At 43.8% G+C, this 20,484-nt stretch overlaps 1 protein-coding gene across 1 annotated transcript in view; it reads right to left on the bottom strand.

The window, feature by feature from the left end:
* Positions 1-935: 935 nt before the first annotated feature.
* Positions 936-20,484, bottom strand: part of LOC126295067 (nascent polypeptide-associated complex subunit alpha, muscle-specific form-like) — a 396,552-nt gene continuing 377,003 nt past the window's right edge. The window contains exons 12-13 of the mRNA XM_049987313.1: positions 15,478-15,690; positions 936-1,166 (exon numbers count right to left, since the gene is read on the bottom strand). Coding sequence (XP_049843270.1) covers positions 936-1,166; positions 15,478-15,690 — 444 coding nt within the window. The remainder of the gene's footprint in view (positions 1,167-15,477; positions 15,691-20,484) is intronic.

Raw genomic sequence — 20,484 nt, forward strand, 5'->3', positions numbered from 1 at the left:
GTTGTCCTTAAAATAACGTTTAATTAATAACAAAGTTAAATAAATAACTTATAGAAGTTACTGACTGCAGTTGCTTATCTTCTAGTTTTATTCGTGCCTAACACTGTTAGTCCCCGACGTTCCCGCTAGATGGCATGAGTGGAAGAGTTGCTCCAAGAGTCACTCATCAGGGAGCCAAGATTTGTGTCGAAATATTTAACAAAACGTGGAATGAAGATGATTTTCGTACAGCAGAGCCCCTCTGATCCGCCACCTTCGGGACCCTGACCATGGTCGGAACGAAACAAAGGTCGCACTATCCGAAAAAATCTAATATTTATTGCAAAAAGTATAAATAGACATTTAGTACAAAAAATTAAACGATTTAAGAACTAAAAGACGTCTACAGTAGTATAAAAAGATTTTTTACACAGTTTTAAACAATATATTAACTAAAAAACGTCTACACACTACAATATGTATTGGTTTTAAAAGGAAAAACGACAAACAAATTACAGTATTGTACTGTATTTAATAACGTATAAACGATGTATACTGTAAACTAAAAAATGTTTATGGCACTGCGTATAAAAAAGAAATTTTCTTTCAAAGAAATAAACTGTATGAATAAACTAAGAAATTATTGTACTGTATGCATTGTTTTTACAATAAAAACGAAAACAAACTACTTGGAAAAAAAGTCAGTGATACATTTTTGTTTTGCAGGTGTTAGTCTAGATTTAGCTGCAGTGTCCCTCCATTTTTTTATCCACAAAACGTCCATTGGAGTTGAAGTTGGATTCCGCTAGATGTACTGAAGGTCACTGTTAAAAGCGTTTTATGCATCGTTGTGTGAGATCCGGGTGTGGGGTTGGTCTACGCCATCCGAGTCCCCATCCACAGTTTCCTGGCTAACAGCGCCAACAGTCTGGCCGTCACTGAGCTCTTCAAAAATGTTAGTCTTTGTCACATTCGTTGATCCACTCTTCAACTTCACTGGCAGGGACGTTCGGCTCCAGAGTTGCTAGATCTTTAACGATTTCCAGTGCGTCGTTGTTTTGCTCATCTTCGGTCTGCTCATTTTCGGTCATAACTTGCGGCCCAAGCTTACGCCACGAATTCCGCGATGTGTCAGGTTTCAGTTCATCCCATCCTGCAGCATCTTTGATGTTCAGGGATTTCATTGCCTCAAATAAGTTATGATCTCCTTCAGATTTTTCCAATATTGAGCTGATATACTGTGATATCGCCTTTGTAACCATTCGATAACGCCTTGATATATTGGTTGGATGAGTGAGGTCACATTAGGAGGCAGAAAGAGAGCTTTTATGTCTCCTTTCACCCAATCTTCCTCAGATGGATGTGTTAGTCCGTTATCCGACAGCAGTAGAGCACGAACAGGCAGATTTTTTTGCTTCCAGTCTTTTTCGACCGACGGCACAAACTCGTCGAGAAACCAGGATTTAAAAATGTTGCAGTCCATCCAAGCAGATTTTTGATTGCGGTAATAAACCAGCAAGGAAGATAAGTTTATATTTTTGAATGCCCTCGGCTTCTTAGATTTGCCAATGACGAACAAGGGGGGCTCTTGGGTACCACCTGCGTTGCTCCAAGGAATGATTCTATCTTTTATAAGTTTCGTTCCTACCACGGATTCATTTTGAAGCTGCGAGCGTTTTTACTGGCAACATTTTAAAGTTCAGCCTTGTCTCGTCGATGTAATCCACTTGGCAGGGTAACTGTTAATTTTCTTCTGCTGTTTCTTGAAACCTAACAGAAAACTCCTTAGCAGCTGCGGCTTCAGCAGATAGTTTTTCACCGGAAACAGAAACAAATCGGACGCCATGACGAGTTTTCCAGCGGTCATTCCAGCCTTCACTGGCAGCAAATTCACTTTCGGCTTCCCGTTTTTTGTGCTAAACTATCGCTTTCTCTTTGAGAAAACCACACCCACAATCAAACAGTTAAAGTACAGGCTTATTTAATGTTTTCACCACCAATCGTAACTGTATAGGATTCAATGTCTTTCCGAATCTTCCTCCAATCCATTCAGTTCCTTTGCAGATTTTCCGATATCAGTGATTTCTGTGAATGCTACATTTCAGTATCTGTTGTCCTTAATTGTGATTTGTCGCAGTTAACAAATCCAGGTCTTGTAGCCCTCCGCACTCTACCTCTGCGATTTATGTGACTCCTGCGATTTATCACCCTAAGAAAAAGTTACACTTGTCCTTACAGAAAAATTGCATCTCAACAAAACTGTGATTAGTATGTTTTACATTTGTTCCTGCATTGGTTTTAATTTTGTATTTAACAATTGTGAAAATATCGATAGTGTAATTAATATGTGAGAAGCCATACAGTGCCGTAATAGTTAGTGACTAGAAAACGACTTCTAACGTACTGTGATGTTCACAGGTAACCGAACTACATTTCAGTCACTCATTATAGCGACAATTCAAAATGTCATTGTCAACAGATCTAGAGAAACTGCCCATGCGCCTTTACACTGTCTTCGGCAGACAAGAGGTTAGTTTCTAAGTGTTTCGATGAACTTAATTACTTAAGTGAGACCGTTCTTGGAAATGTGAAACATCCCCCATTGAGTGTCTTTCATTACAGGAAATATTAGCAGTACTATTCTGCCAATTACATTGTTTGTATTCAGTGACAGCAAAAATGTTTAATAATCCTTGTGATTTTGGAGACGTAGTTTCGACTCTCGTTACTGGTAGCTGTACGCATCTATCCCCATCAAGGCTCTTGAGAGAGAATCGTGAAGATTCAAAACAACTCTTAGAGGATTTCCAGTTTAAAAGTGCCGTAATTATGAAATAAGTGTGCAGAATGAGTGATTGAACTGTGTTTAATATGAGCTATTATGTGATTTTAAAGGAATTGCATGTTGTTGTTGTCTCCAGTCCTGAGACTGGTTTGATGCAGCTCTCCACGCTACTCTATCCTGTGCAAGCTTCTTCATCTCCCAGTACCTACTGCAGCCTACATCCTTCTGAATCTGCTTAGTGTATTCAGCTCTTGGTCTCCCTCTACGAGGTTTACCCCACACACTGCCCTCCAATACTACGTTGGTGATCCCTTGATGCCTCAGAACATGTCCTACCAACCGATCCCTTCTTCTGTTCAAGTTGTGCCACAAACTTCTCCTCTCCACAGTCCTATTCAATACTTCCTCATTGGTTATGTGATCTACCAACCTAATCTTCAGCATTCTTCTGTAGCACCACATTTCGAAAGCTTCTATTCTCTTCTTGTCCAAACTAGTTATCGTCCATGTTTCACTTCCATACATGGCTACACTCCAAACAAATACTTTCATAAACGTCTTCCTGAGACATAAATCTATATTAGATGTTAAAAAATTTCTCTTCTTCAGAAACGCTTTCCTTGCCATTGCCAGTCCACGTTTTATATCCTCTTTACTTCGACCATCGTCAGTTATTTTACTTCCTAAATAGCAAAACTCCTTTACTACTTTAAGTGTCTCATTTCCTAATCTAATTCCCTCAGCATCAACCGATTTAATTTGTCTACATTCCATTATCCTCGTTTTGCTTTTGTTGATTTTCTTCTTATATCCTCCTTTCAAGACACTGTACATTCCGTTCAACTGCTCTTCCAAGTCCTTTGCCGTCTCTGACAGAATTACAATGTCATCGGCGAACCTCAAAGTTTTTACTTCTTCTCCATGAATTTTAATACCTACTCCAAGTTTTTCTTTTGTTTCCTTTACTGCTTGCTCAATATACAGATTGAATAACATCTGGGAGAGGCTGCAACCCTGTCTCACTCCTTTCCCAACCACTGCTTCCCTTTCATGCCCCTCGACTCTTATAACTGCTATTGTTTTCTGTACAAATTGTAAATAGCCTTTCGCTCCCTGTATTTTACCCCTGCCACCTTCAGAATTTGAAGAGAGTATTCCAGTGAACATTGTTAAAAGCTTTCTCCAAGTCTACAAATGCTAGAAACGTAGGTTTGCCTTTTCTTAATCTTTCTTCTAAGATAAGTCGTAAGGTCAGTATTGCCTCACGTGTTCCAACATTTCTACGGAATCCAAACTGGTCTTCCCCGAGGTCCGCATCTACCAGTTTTTCCATTCGTCTGTAAAGAATTCGCGTTAGTATTTTGCAGCTGTGACTTATTAAACAGTTCGGTAATTTTCACATCTGTCAGCACCTGCTTTCTTTGGGATCGGAATTATTATATTCTTCTTGAAGTCTGAGGGTATTTCACCTGTCTCATACATCTTGCTCACCAGCTGGTAGAGTTTTGTCATGACTGGCTCTCCCAAGGCCGTCAGTAGTTCCAATGGAATGTTGTCTACTCTGGGGGCCTTGTTTCGACTCAGGTCTTTCAGTGCTCTGTCAAACTCTTCACGCAGTATCTTACCTCCCATTTCGTCTTCATCTACATCCTCTTCCATTTCCATAATATTGTCCTCAAGTACATCGCCCTTGTATAAACCTTCTGCTTTCCCTTCTTTGCTTAGAACTGGGCTGCCATCTGAGCTCTTGATATTCATACACGTGGTTCTCTTCTCTCCAAAGGTCTCTAATTTTCCTGCAGGCAGTATCCATCTTACCCCTAGTGAGATAAGCCACTACATCCTTACATTTGTCCTCTAGCCATCCCTGCTTAGCCATTTTGCACTTCCTGTCGATCTCATTTTTGAGACGTTTGTATTCCTTCCTGTCTGCTTCATTTACTGCATTTTTATATTTTCTCCTTTCATCAATTAAATTCAATATTTCTTCTGTTCTCGTCTTTTTACCTACTTTATCCTCTGCTGCCTTCACTACTTCATCCCCCAGAGCTACCCATTCTTCTTCTACTGTATTTCTTTCCCCCGTTCCTGTCAATTGCTCCCTTATGCTCTGCCTGAACTCTGTACAACCTCTGGTTCTTTCAGTTTATCCAGATCCCATCTCCTTAATTTCCCACCTTTTTGCAATTTCTTCAGTTTTAATCTACAGGTCATAACCAATAGATTGTGGTCAGAGTCCACATCTGCCCCTGGAAATGCCCTACAATTTAAAACCTGGTTCCTAAATCTCTGCCTTACCGTTATATAATCTATTTGATACCTTTTAGTATCTCCAGGATTCTTCCATGTATACAACCTTCTTTTATGATTCTTGAACCAAGTGTTAGCTATGATTCAGTTATGCTCTGTGCAAAATTCTACTAGGCGGCTTCCTCTTTCATTTCTTAGCCCCAATCCATAATCACCTACTATGTTTCCTTCTCTCCCTTTTCCTACTGCCGAATTCCAGTCACCCATTACTATTAAATTTTCGTCTCCCTTCACTATCTGAATAATTTCTTTTATTTCATCGTACATTTCTTCAATTTCTTCGTCATCTGCAGAGCTAGTTGGCATATAAACTTGTACTACTGTAGTAGGTGTGGGCTTCGTATCTATCTTGGCCACAATAATGCGTTCACTATGCTGTTTGTAGTAGCTTACCCGCATTCCTATTTTCCTATTCTTTATTAAACCTACTCCTGCATTACCCCTATTTGATTTTGTGTTTATAACCCTATAGTCACCTGACCAGAAGTCTTGTTCCTCCTGCCACCGAACTTCACTAATTCCCACTATATCTAACTTTAACCTATCCATTTCCCTTTTTAAATTTTCTAACATACTTGCCCGATTCAGGGATCTGACATTCCACGCTCCGATCCGTAGAACGCCAGTTTTCTTTCTCCTGATAACGACCTCCTCTTGAGTAGTCCCCGCCCGGAGATCCGAATGGGGGACTATTTTACCTCCGGAATATTTTACCCAAGAGGACGCCATCATCATTTAATCATACAGTAAAGTTACATGTTCTCAGGAAAAATTACGGCTGTAGTTTCCCCTTGATTTCAGCCGTTCGCAGTACCAGCACAGCGAGGCCGTTTTGGTTAATGTTTCAAGGCCAGGTCAAGGAATGGCATATAAATGTTAAATACAGTGAGTGAATAATGAAAATGTTAAACCGTCCTACACCCGTAAATTTCCCGCCATTTCATTACTGGTAAAGACTTGTTGGAGAGTGACATGCCCCCCCCCCCCCCCCCCCCTTGCACGTAATCTTGGTGTGGTGACGCTGACCTGTAAGATAGCCCGAGGTCTAGATTATGCGTTTTGAGGCTGTTGATGTGAAAGTGGGGAGTACGGATCCTCTAGTTAAATCAGGAATAGTTTAAGTGCAGAAGTTGAACGTAACACAGGAAAAGCGTACTTGTGTAAGTGGTTGTAGTGTCGGCAAAAAGTTTTTGTGTGTGCAGTTGCCATGTAATTGAACTGTGCCGGAACAAAAGTGAGGCGTTCATATGACTCAATAATATTGTTTTCATTTCATTACACTCACATAGATGTCGGAGTTCTGCTGTGTTAACATTACAAAGTCCTGTAGGCATGTGATGTGAAGCATTAACCATAACTGTCAAATTGGAAGCAGAATCACATTTTTTAGGTTACTTGTCTCTAAATGATATTTTGAGGAGAAAAAGGCAACGTTGTTTTTATTGATATCATACAGAGTCACAACTGTGTTTGACCAACCAGAACTGGTGTCTTACCTCTCAGACGAGGTCATGGAGAAGGCACGAACCTGATTTCGGAAGTTGGACATGATACGTGACAGTACACAACTCACCACAGTAGGTACGGTAGAACCCTCACGCAATCACAAATATAAAGTACCAAAGGCGATAGTATTTGAGCCACCGTAAATGATATTCCCACGTAATTCTCCATATTTTAAGGACATAAAGTCCTTTAGCACTTCTACACATATTTTCTCAAACACACACCAAAAGCAGCGAGTTAAACGGCCCTTTTATGTACCCAAACTAAAGCTGAAAGAAGAATAAATAAATGAACAGAAAATTTTTACCCTTTCCATTTCCTACAGAAGTAAAAATCAATGAAGTTAATCAGACTTCAGCACCACCACCATCACACACACACACACAAACAAAACAAAGAAAAAAAACTGTTGCTGAATGTGCATGACGTCATGTAATATGCACACACACTACACCGATCTCGTGAGGCACACGTTTCTTATAATGAAGTACGAGCGTCGATCAATAGATGGCAGTAGGCAAAGAATGTAACTGGTTTACAGAAAGCAGTACGAAATTTGGTCAACAGATGGCACACGGACGGCGTTCAATGTGAAATGCTACTTGCGACTGCTAATTGTGACTGAAATCGCAGTTAGATTCTGTTAAGTTGTTGTTGCGACATCTGTGACTTCTCAACCACTGTGATTTATAACAGATACGCGATTTCCTGCCTACCACTATTTTCCGGCAAGATGGCGCGCCATCATATTATTATCGTGTATATCCGTAGGATTTTGCCGACTCGAATTGGACTTGATGGAATAATAATATTGTGATCACCGCAATCGACTGATTTAACGTTAGTGTAGTTTTGTACACGGGGATACACTAAAGACAGAGTATTTGCTCCTACACTTCCGGAAACGTCGACGAATTGCGGCACCCGATAACACAAGCAGCTGCCATCATCCATCAAGACTCGCTTCATAGGATTTGGTACGAAACTCATTACGGACGGAACATTTGTCGCGTTATAAAACGTAGCCACATTAAACATTTGTATATAAAAGTTGAAGATATATTGCATTTGGTCCCGTATCAAACATTTCTGTAAGTTATTTATCTTTCTCACAAATGAATGTTACTTTTGTATAACTAGATTATAGACGCCCTGTATGGATGGCCCTGAAGTTCATTTCCCTTGCATAATGCGTCTATATGTTCCTTCCACCTTTCAGCTTAGCTGCGTGTTCCGCAGACAATTCGAACGATTCTTTTACCGGAAGGACGAGGAGAGAGTCAGTTTACAGGTATGCCTGATGTATTTGTAGCGGGACTTTGAATTTCGCTCGTTCCCTCAGATATAAATTATACCGCCGCAGCTGTATGAGCGCTCGAAGGCAGAGAAAATATTTATAAGAAATTGAAGGTACAGAAATTTTAACTCTTTTTGTTTTCTACCCACTATTGTCTCTTGTGAGCGAAAGCTTAAATTAACTTATTCGCTAGTCTTGGTATGATTCAGACGTAAAAACTTGTTCGCTAGTCTTTGTATGATTCAGACGTAAAAATTTATTGATGTGCAGACATATAGTATTGTGGAAGCTTGTATGAAACTTGGAGGATGGAAGCAGCCATAAAATACATTGCATTCAAGATCAAAATGGTTTTAATTTGTAGACATTAGTAATTCCTGGACGATGAAATTTACTACAAGATTTTGGAGCAGCTACGACTTTTTCATGCCGAAATGAAGCAGGAGATTTTTGGAGAACAAGAGCTGAACGCCGCACGAGAGACTACATATTCACTTGGTAATGAATGTACTCTTATCTACCCTGTTAATCACATTTTGTTATTCTCTCTTCTCTTTCAAATAATTTTTTGTAGTGGAAATTGGTTTGACTTTTGATCAGGACCACCCCAACAACAGCTTTTTCGAATCACGAAGTCCGATAGCTTTTCTGTAATACGAAGTCCGATTTGCATTTCATTCTCTCTCCTTTTCACCGTCATTAACGGTTTTAAAACCCCCATTTTATTCACCATGTCTTCCCACATTTTCAACCTTTTCTTTTCTTCTCTTTTTTCTTTTCTATTAACCACTACATTTGATTAGTGAAAGCATTAATGAAGACCTTATTCTCGATTTTTCCCAACGCAGAGAGCGTTCCATAAAGTTTCAGAATTGCAGCCGGAGGGCGTCGGCCTTTCGCCTGCAGATGGCTGCACGGTTGCCAGCCGAAAACACCGCGCCGACGCCGACGCCAACGCGCGGCTGCAGTCCACAGTTAATGGCGACTGCTAATTCTCGCCCTACACTTGGAAGCTAGTTCTGGTGTTTTTTCCCTTCTGTGCTTGGTACTAGATACAGGGTCATACAAAAAGAAGCAATAGATTTGAAACATTTATTGCTTCCAAAGTACAAAAGATAAAAACACAATTCCAACGTTCCTAGAAAGAGAAAAGTTCCAATTTTTTTACATTAAATGTGAGCACCACGTGTTACACGACAAGTATCGAAACGGTGGCCCATTTGCTGCCATCCACGAAGCAGCTGGTGTCTCGTGACCGAATTTACAGCTTCCACAGTGCGATGTCACAGACTTTCGAGAGTGTCATGCATACGGAGGATAGATACGCGATCTTTTTCGTAGACAAATTCTCGAAGCGCGTCGGAGATACCAGGACGCTGAATCGGAAGAGAAGGAGCACCTCCAGACCTCACACTCTGTGGTACGGAAAAGACGGCGTTTTTACTCCCCTCCCCCTGCCAACGGTGCCAGACACTCTTTAAAGTCTGCGACTTCGCACTGTTGAAGTTGTGAATTCGGTCACGAGAGAACAGCTGCTTCGTGTGTGGTAGGTTCAAATGGTTCAAATGGCTCTGAGCACTATGGGACTTAACATCTGTGCTCATCAGTCCCCTAGAACTTGGAACAACGTAAACCTAACTAACCTAAGGACATCACGCACATCCATGCCCGAGGTAGGATTCGAGCCTGCGACCGCAGCGGTCGCGCGGTTCCAGACTGTAGCAGCGGTTCTCGAATGGCTCTCATACCGAGGAGCGGATTTCCACCGTGGACGAACTGAACGCTCCGTAGAACGTTCCTACCGCCGCTTATAGTAGAGGCTCGCTGAATTCATTGAAAAACAGTCTGATGTATCTCTGTCACTAGGCAGTGTAGTAGAGCACTCAACAAAAGTAGCCTGAACTGCCAAAATAATGTGCAACTTATTTTGCGAAATCACCTCGTCAATACTCGCCATTTCTTGTGATTAGCAATCAAAATTAAAAATCTCACTCTGATTAAGAAATCACGACTGACATGAGTATCTGTTGCTTAGCATTTCAGTTTGACAATAAAAACGGCATTTAAATGAAATGTTAATTTTAATAATGCACACTCTCAGTTGCACCGTTTACCTAGAAATTTACCTAGGTTTCAGTCGGCATAACCCAACCTTCTTCAGAATAACAGTATCCACCGTTTGTCCGTAGCGGACATCGTCAAGCTAAAACCACAAATCCTTAGATTATCGTCAGACGGTGAAAACTTATCTGGAACTGTCAAGGTGCCACCTGGCGATGCGGCAGCCACGAGTGCTGTTCTGGAGCTGACCGTAGCGTCACGAGGCCCGTCAAGGCGGACACAATACCTCGCGCCTGCGCATAAACTGTGTGATACTTACTTGTTGGGACAAGACGGGAACCTAACTCCTGACCTTGAATTTACTAGTGAACAGAAATAAAAGTTATAGCTGAGGAAAAGGGCGTATGCGTTAAGCTGTACAGAACATACTTAGATCAACTGACTTAACATTTAAGAACTATTCATTGGTCATGATATGAGGAAATTTTTTTAAGACTAATTGTTAAGCATTTGCTTAACTATGGATACAACGCATGAACATCCTATTCACATAGAAGATATTTAAATGAAATGTTGAAACAATTTACCTCTTTCGGGAGTCGAATCAGCGCTCTCGTGTTTACGATACTACAACGCTGAAGTGCAAACGTGTCGTTTAACACGAGCGACATGTTTTGTACTCGCAGGAAGTCGGCGACAGAGGCGATTTTTTCGACTGTTTTCGAGAACCGCAGTTGTGAGCGCCTCCAAAATGCGGACAAGCAACTCGGCAGGGGTGGGAGTCGTTGCAGTGCTGCCTAAGCGGCAGGCGTCACCACCCACCACACAATCAAGGAGAGGCGCGACCGATACATTTGCCGAAGCGATTCTTCCGACTTTTCCCACTCCGCCATACTTGAGGTGTATACTTACGAGCGCACTGCCGACAGAGGTGATCAGCCTCTGATACACACGTACAGACTACCATCTCTAGCAACTGCAGATGTAAACGAACATCAACTGAAATACAACGAACAATTACAAAAAAACTTTATCTGCATTTACAAACATATTGTCCACAAGCTACCGTGTAATGCGTGCAGTCCTCAAGGTACCACGGGTGCGTGCTGGAGGGTACATTGTACCACTTTTTAGTCATTCCATTCCTGTTCTACATGCGAATGGAGTCAGAGCGAAAGGTCTGCCTACATACTTTCTTACGACATCTAATTTCCCTTATCTTCGTGGCGCTTACGCGTAATGTACGTTAGCGGCAGAACAATCTTTCTTCAGTCAGCTTCGAATGGCGCTTCTCTAAATTTCCTCTGTAGACTTGCTCTTCTCCTTCCGCGTGTGGCGAATCTAATCTTGCACGATAGACTAGGGCAGGACGTTTGTCCATCTAAAAAAACACCACGTGTGCAGATCACTACGCCACGCACGCAGCTAAGAAACCTAGCAGCGCGTCCTCGCTTTGCATCCATGTTGTTGAAGTTGTAGTTGTTGTTGTTGTTGTGGTCTTCAGTCCTGAGACCGGTTTGATGCAGCTCTCCATGCTACTCTATCCTGTGCAAGCCTGTTCATCTCCCAGTACCTACAGCAGCCTACATCCTTCTGAATCTGCTTAGTGTAGTCATCTCTTGGTCTCCCTCTACGATTTTTAGCCTCCCCGCTGCCCTCCAATACTTAATTTGTGATCCCTTGATGGCTCAGAACATGTCCTACCAACCGATCGCTTCTTCTAGTCAAGTTGTGCCACAAACTCCTCTTCTCCCCAGTTCTATATAATACCTCCTCATTAGTTATGCGATCTACCCATCTAATCTTTATCGTTCTTCTGTAGCACCACATTTCGAAAGCATCTATTCCCTTTTTGTCTAAACTATTTATCGTCCACGTTTCACTTCCATACATGGCTACACTCCATACAAATACATTCAGAACCGACTTCCTGACACCTAACTCTATACTCGATGTAAACAAATTTCTCTTCTTCAGAAACGCTTTCCTTGCCATTGCCAGTCTACATTTTATATCCACTCTACTTCGACCATCATCGGTTATTTTGCAGCCCAAATAGCAAAACTCCTTTACTACTTTGTCTCATATCCTAATCTAATTCCCTCAGCATCACCCAACTGAATTCGACTACATTCCATTATCCTCGTTTTGCTTTTGTTGATGTTCATCTTATATCCTCCTTTCAAGACAGTGTCCATTCCGTTCAGCTGCTCTTCCAGGTCCTTTGATGTCTCTGACAGAATTAAATGTCATGGGCGAACCTCAAAGTTTTTATATCTTATCCGTGGATTTTAATACCTACTCCGAATTTTTTCCTTTGTTTCCTTTACTGCTTGCTCAATATACAGATTGAATAACATCGGGTAGAGGCTACAACCCTGTCTCACTCCCTTCCCAACCACTGCTTCCCTTTCATGCCCCTCGACTCTTATAACTGCCATCTGGTTTCTGTACAAATTGATCCATACCGTACTTCAATAAGAGCAGGTGGCAGGTTCCAAAACGTGGAGCAGTACTCGAGAATAGGTCGCAGCAGCGTCCTACATGCGAACACCTTTACAGGTGAACCTGTCTTCCCTAAAATTCTCCCAATAAACCAAAGTCCACGATTCGCCTTCCCTACCACAGTTCACGAATGCTCGTTCCATCTCGCATCGCTGTGCAACGTTACGAGCAGACATTTGGACAACTCGACTGCGCCAAGCACCCCTCTACCAACTACTTACGGGTTCGTGTTTCCTACTCGCCTGCATTAACTCAAAGTTCTCCAGCTAGCTGGTACTCATCGAGGTATAGCAACGACACCTGTTGGCAGCTGAGGGTTTCGATTAATTATGATTTCTTTCCAGAGAAGCTGCATGGTCATCTTTGGTACTTACTATCTTCATTTGCTTATGCGGTATACAGAATAGGAGCGCATCCCATCAGAGTCTCCTCTCTGAAGAACATCCGCCGTCCGCGACAGGGAGAGACCAGAACCAAATTGGAGATCCACTGGAAGAATCCTACGGAAACGTAATCAGCTACACAACTCGCTGACATAGTAATTACTCGACCGAATCTGGAGTACTATTCACCAGTCTGGAACCTTTGCAACCTAAGATTAATACAGTATACAAAGCTAAATTTTCCTCGAAATTCCAGTCGCATTGCAGTACAAGACAATATTTATAATGACCAAAGCAATCAGCGAAAGGCAGTTTTTCATCACACAGTAGTCTTCTAACAATAATATAACAAAAGGATCATTCCAAAAATGGTTCAAATGGTTCTGAGCACTATGGAACTTAACATCTGAGGTCATCGGTCCACAACAACTTAGAACTACTTAAAGCTAACTAACCTAAGGACATCACACACATCCATGCCCGAGGCAGGATTCGAACCTGCGACCGTAGCGGTCTCGCGGTTCCAGACTGAAGCGCCTAGAACCGTTCGGCCACACCGGCCGGCGGACCATTCCATACGTGGTACTGTAATGCCAAATTTATTCCATATTTCTAGATTTGCAGAAGGCTTTTGACACGGCTCCTCACAAGCTGCTTCTAACCAAACTGCGTGCCTATGGAGAATCGGCTCACTTGTGAGACTGGATTCGTGATTTCCTGTCACAGAGGTCACAGTTCGTTGTAATAGGCGGAAAGTCATCTAGCAAAATACAAGTAGTTTCTGGTGTTCCCCAACAAAGTGTTAACAGGCCCTGAGCTTTTCTCGATATACATAAGCGGTTTAGCAGACAATCGGAGCAGCCCTCTTTGTCTGGAGGTGATTCTGTCCTTTAGCGTCTTGTAAAGTCATCAGATGATCAAACCCAATTGCAAAACGATGTAGATAAGTTATCCGTATGGTGGGAACATTAGCAACTGACGCTAAATAATGAAAAGCGTGAGGTCACTCACAGAACCGCGAAAAGAAATCCGATAAACTTCTGTTACGCTATAAATCACACACATCTACAGGCTATCAATTCGACTAGATACCTACGAATGACAATCAGCAACGACTTGCAATTCGAAAGAACAGTCAGCTATTGTAGTGGTGAAGGGGGACCGACTGTGATTTATTGACAGAACACTTCGAAGGTGCGGCAGACCTACTGCAGGCAGTGCCTACACTACGCTTGTCCATCCTCTTTACGAGTACTGCTGCGCGGTGTGTAGGACTGGCCGAGTGCATCGAGAAAGTTCAAAGTAGGGCAGCACGCTTTGTATTATCGAGAAATAGGTGACACGTGACACAGGATTTCGGGTGAAAATCATGAATAGAGGCGTTTTCCGTTGCGACAGGACCTGCCGGTAAATTTATCCTCCGATTGCGAAAATATTTCTGTTGGTGCTCACTTATGGTACATAGGGGGTCACCAGTATGCAGGTAAATTAAGGGGGAAAGCCACATTACGAGGTTCAAAAAAATCCATTTTTTAAACTGCCTAAATCGTTAGCTTAACTATCCAAGAATACGTTGTCAAAATTTCAAAGCGAAATTCACATTGGTTTAGATTTTATGAGCATAGAACCAAGTGCACATCGGGTACAGATATATGAAGATTTAGCAAAGGAATGAATTACTGCAGAGATGTCTAGGTGACCATACACAACATGCGAATGAATGTTTTAATTCCACTATTTGGCAATAAGCAACTAAACACTTGCACTCAAGACTAAAAGTTGTTGAATTGCCATCGTATTTAGCAGAGGGCTTATTCAAACGAAGGAAACTCATCCCTTCGGATGGTCATGAACGAGGCGGGAATTGTAGTAGGCACGCAAAGCTTCAACTGTGCCGAACAAATGGATAACCAGCGGCCGGCCGCGGTGACCGAGCGGTTCTAGGCCTTTCAGTCTGGAACCGCGCTACCGCTACGGTCGCAGGTTCGAATCCTCCCTCGGGCATGGATGTGTGTCATGTCCTTAGGTTAGTTAGGTTTAAGTAGTTCTAAGTTCTAGGGGATTGATGACCACAGCAGTTGAGTCCCATGGTGCTCAGGGCCATTTGAACCATTTGGTTTGATTTTGTTTTCTTGTTAGATTTTGCGAATTCTTTTATTTTAAACCTTTGTTTACGTTATATTTGAAATTACTTTTATATTATTGTTTTAACATTATTGTAAATGCGTACAACAATGAGGAATTGCATAGTCGTACGGGTAAAAAAAAATGCCGAGAGGCAGAGGTTTCGTAAAAATGACTTTTTCGTCAAATTTGGGTGCACTTTTGTAACGTATATTAAAAAACATAACTTTCATTTGAAGTATTCTTTTAACACCTGTTATCGTTTCAACGGTATTCACTCGGAAATATTAAACTTAATTTTTTTTCCTGATGATGTTTCACGCCCTTTAACAGTCGCATAGAAAGATATGCCTATCTGATTTTGCTCTGCATTTCAACGTACTCAAAGCGGAGATCGTAATCAAAGTGTATTCCTAGGTAGGTTTATTTGTAAGTGTCAACGTTTTGTCTCGAAAGAATATGCGCACGGCCCAGTTACTTATTTATATTTTTCCCCGAAACGCCCCTGTGTGGTACGATGAAAGTACCCTCCGCCAGTAGCTTCGCTGTGGACGCCGCAGCAAAACAATGGGCGCAGCGCGGCGCCCGCGTCCCAAGATGGCGGCGCCCCGCTCGATAGCGACGCCCGGCGTCGCGACGCGCCTCAGACATTGTCTGTGTGGTTTCCCTTTGCACTCCATCCACACGGACTGACCGAAAAATGCAAACACCGGGGAAATGCTTGCAGGAGTACACGAGGGCTGTTCAATAAAGAATGATCATAATTTTTACTCATGCTCGTAATTTTTATGGTCCCTCCAATGAATGCGATGCACTTGTCCCAGCGTCTCTGCCAGTCTTCAAATAGACGCTGGAAACCATTTTCTGAGAGGTTCTCTGCAGCCTTCACCGCTGCTTCTGATGATTGGTAATGCCTCCCAGAAAGGCATTTCTCCGTGTTAGGGAATAGAGAAAGAGTCAGACAGGACTAAATCCGGACTATATGGAGGGTGAGGGATGCACTCAGGGCGACAACATTGGCAATATGCGGCCACCCTCACATCGTGGTGCAGCATCCAGCCCACTTCACGGAAGTGTGGCCTTTTGCGCCCGACGTGGACATGCAATGTTTTCAGGACATCCCTGCAGTATCGTCCAGTTACTGATGTGTGAGCGGGTACAACATGCTGATAAACCATTCCACGAATACCACAGTATGACAAGACCATAACTTTCCCAGCAGAAGCAACCACTTCGGCTTTTGTGGGGGTTTGACGGTGGAGATTTCCACACTGAGCTTTGCTGTTTGCTCTCAGGACCGAAATGATGTAGCCAACTTTCATCAGCAGTCATCACATTTGAAAGAAGCTCCGCATCTACCTCTAAGATTAACTTTAAGTTGCATGCAGATCTGCACGCGAATGTCCTTTTGTTCGGGAATCGACAGTCTCGGAATCCATCGCGCACAAATATGTGTCGTCTGTAATGTTCTGTGACCGGCATGTTGGTAGCACCTAATGAAATGTTCAGTATTTCAGGAAGTGATCTTAAGGTAATTCGTCGATGCTCTCTCACAATGACAGCAGCAGCCGTAAATCTGTAAGTAAACATTTGCGGACCTATGTTCATATGAACTTTTTTCTTTAGTTCTAGCTGTACAATGCCATATTAAAATACACTCCTGGAAATGGAAAAAAGAATACATTGACACCGGTGTGTCAGACACACCATACTTGCTCCGGACACTGCGAGAGGGCTGTACCGCCGAATTGCTCAACACGTGGGGTGTGAGGTCTCCACAGTACATCGATGTTGTCGCCAGTGGTCGGCGGAAGGTGCACGTGCCCGTCGACCTGGGACCGGACCGCAGCGACGCACGGATGCACGCCAAGACCGTAGGATCCTACGCATTGCCGTAGGGGACCGCACCGCCACTTCCCAGCAAATTAGGGACACTGTTGCTCCTGGGGTATCGGCGAGGACCATTCGCAACCGTCTCCATGAAGCTGGGCTACGGTCCCGCACACCGTTAGGCCGTCTTCCGCTCACGTCCCAACATCGTGCAGTCCGCCTCCAGTGGTGTCGCGACAGGCGTGAATGGAGGGACGAATGGAGACGTGTCGCCTTCAGCGATGAGAGTCACTTCTGCCTGGGTGCCAATGATGGTCGTATGCGTGTTTGGCGCCGTGCAGGTGAGCGCCACAATCAGGACTGCATACGACCGAGGCACACAGGGCCAACACCCGGCATCACGGTGTGGGGAGCGATCTCCTACACTGGCTGTACACCTCTGGTGATCGTCGAGGAGACACTGAATAGTGCACGGTACATCCAAACCGTCATCGAACCCGTTCACCACTCGCTGCTCCTCCCGAATAGCGATATATATATATATATATATATATATATATATATATATATATATATATATATATATATATATATATATATATGCTCTGAGCACTATGGGACTTACAATCTGAGGTCATCAGTCTCCTAGAACTTGGAACTACTTAAACCTAACTAACCTAAGGACATCACACATATGCATGCCCGAGGCAGGAGTCGAACCTGCGACCGTAGCAGTCGCGCGGTTCCAGACTGTAGCGCCTAGAACGCCACGGCCTCTATATGTTGTAGTTAATTCTTTAGTAGATCATTAAGCCCACTGCACACTGTTAATATTTTTATTCTATTATTCGCTACCACTGATGTACAGTACTGGCAAGTTCGATCACATCTAATATATGCTGTCGCCTCCCTACGCACGAGCCGGTGTACAGCACTGACGCAAGTCGCAACGAGAAGTTCCGCGGGGCGAAGAAATGCCGTGAGGAGTTAGGAGTTAAGGAAGGGGAAAAAAAAGTCTGGTTGCCTAGATACAAGCGGGGGCGAGCGGGCCCACAGATAACCTTGAACACCCCCCGGAGCTGCGTCTGGCATCACCACAAGCAAAGAGGGGTGGAGGGGGAAACACGACGAGAGGGAGGTAGAGAGAGAGAGAGAGAGAGGAGAGAGAGAGAGAGAGAGAGAGAGAGAGAGAGAGAAGGCGAGGGCGGGGTGAGACAAAGAGAGAGAGCGGGCGAAATAAGAGGGCCGGCAGGAGGAGAAAGGCAACGCGAAAATGAAGAAGAAGAAGAAGAAGAAGAAGAGGGGGGGGGGGGGCAGCGGCCCCAGGCGCGCTGCGGAACCAAGGGCGGTCCCGTTGCCATGGCAACCATCTGCAGTCTCCGCCCCCCCCCCTCCCCCTGCCACACCCCACCGGCCGGGACGCACGGGCGGACGCAATTGACTGCCGCACAGCGGAACCAATTCTCCACACTTCCCGACACCTCTCTCTCTCTCTCTCTCTCTCTCTCACCACTCCACTCATTTCAATTCTCGTCCCTGAGCAAAATACGCTCGCGCGCAAATGAGTTAGCGCCACTTGGACCCCAGCGGCAGCGGCTGCTCCAGCCACTCCCCTTTCCGCCTTCACGGCCCCGAGGAGAGCAGCCAAGTTCAGAAGAAACGAAAGAGCCGGAGGACTGCCGTGCCGATCTGCATCCGCATCTACATCTACATCCACATCTACTCCCAAACAGTCACTAAGCAGGGCGTCGGCAGAAGATACCTTTCACTTATCGCTACCTCCCGTTCGGTTCACGCATAAAGAATTGCAGCAGTGTCTGCTTTTACACCTATCTGAGTTTTCAGAATGAGATTTTCACTCTGCAGCGGAGTGTGCGCTGATATGAAGGTACTGGCAGAAGTAGAGCTCTGTGGACGGGCCGTGAGTCGCGCTTGGATAGCTCAGTTGGTAGAGCACTTTCCCGCGAAAGGCAAAGGTCCCGAGATCGAGTCTCCGTCCGGTACACAGTTTTAATCTGCCAGGAACTTTCATATCTGAGTTTTGTCTGCACTCTCTTTTTTTGAGTCATCAGTCATCTGACTGGTTGAACGCATCCCGCCACAAATTCCTCTCCTGTGACAAACTCTTCGTCTCAGAGCAGAACTTGCAGTCTCGTACTCAATTGTTTGCTGGATGTACTTCGATGTCTACATCTACATCTACATCTACATCTACATCCGTACTCCGCAAGCCACCTGACGGTGTGTGGCGGAGGGTACCCTGAGTACCTCTATCGGTTCTCCCTTCTATTCCAGTCTCGTATTGTACGTGGAAAGAAGGATTGTCGGTATGCTTCTGTGTGGGCTCTAATCTCTCTGATTTTATCCTCATGGTCTCTTCGCGAGATATACGTAGGAGGGAGCAATATACTGCTTGACTCTTCGGTGAAGGTATGTTCTCGAAACTTCAACAAAAGCCCGTACCGAGCTACTGAGCGTCTCTCCTGCAGAGTCTTCCACTGGAGTTTATCTATCATCTCCGTAACGCTTTCGCAATTACTAAATGATCCTGTAACGAAGCGCGCTGCTCTCCGTTGGATCTTCTCTATCTCTTCTATCAACCCTACCTGGTGCGGATCCCACACTGCTGAGCAGTATTCAAGCATTGGGCGAACAAGCGTACTGTAACCTACTTCCTTTGTTGTCGGATTGCATTTCCTTAGGATTCTTCCAATGAATCTCAGTCTGGCATCTGCTTTACCGACGATCAACTTTAAATGATCATTCCATTTTAAATCACTCCTAATGCGTACTCCCAGATAATTTATGGAATTAACTGCTTCCAGTTGCTGACCTGCTATTTTGTAGCTAAATGATAAGGGACCTATCTTTCTATGTATTCGCATCACATTACACTTCGCTACATTGAGATTCAATTGCCATTCCGTGCACCATGCGTCAATTCGCTGCAGATCCTCCTGCATTTCAGTACAATTTTCCATTGTTGCAACCTCTCGATACACCACAGCATCATCTGCAAAAAGCCTCAGTGAACTTCCGATGTCATCCACCAGGTCATTTATGTATATTGTGAATAGCAACGGTCCTATGACACTCCCCTGCGGCACACCTGAAATCACTCTTACTTCGGAAGACTTCTCTCCATTGAGAATGACGTGCTGCGTTCTGTTATCTAGGAACTCCTCAATCCAATCACACAATTGATCTGATAGTCCGTATGCTCTTACTTTGTTCATTAAACGACTATGGGGAACTGTGTCAAACGCCTTGCGGAAGTCAAGAAACACGGCATCTACCTGTGAACCCGTGTCTAAGGCCCTCTGAGTCTCGTGGACGAATAGCGCGAGCTGGGTTTCACACGATCGTCTTTTTCGAAACCCATGCTGATTCCTACAGAGTAGATTTCTAGTCTCCAGAAAAGACATTATATTCGAACATAATACGTGTTCCAAAATTCTACAACTGATCGACGTTAGAGATATAGGTCTATAGTTCTGCACATCTGTTCGACGTCCCTTCTTGAGAACGGGGATGACCTGTGCCCTTTTCCAATCCTTTGGAACGCTTCGCTCTTCTAGAGACCTACGGTACACCGCTGCAAGAAGGGGGGCAAGTTCCTTCGCGTACTCTGTGTAAAATCGAACTGGTATCCCATCAGGACCAGCGGCCTTTCCTCTTTTGAGCGATTTTAATTGTTTCTCTAT

This window comes from Schistocerca gregaria, chromosome 11 (genome assembly GCF_023897955.1).
Source record: "Schistocerca gregaria isolate iqSchGreg1 chromosome 11, iqSchGreg1.2, whole genome shotgun sequence".
NCBI classification, from domain to species: domain Eukaryota; kingdom Metazoa; phylum Arthropoda; class Insecta; order Orthoptera; family Acrididae; genus Schistocerca; species Schistocerca gregaria.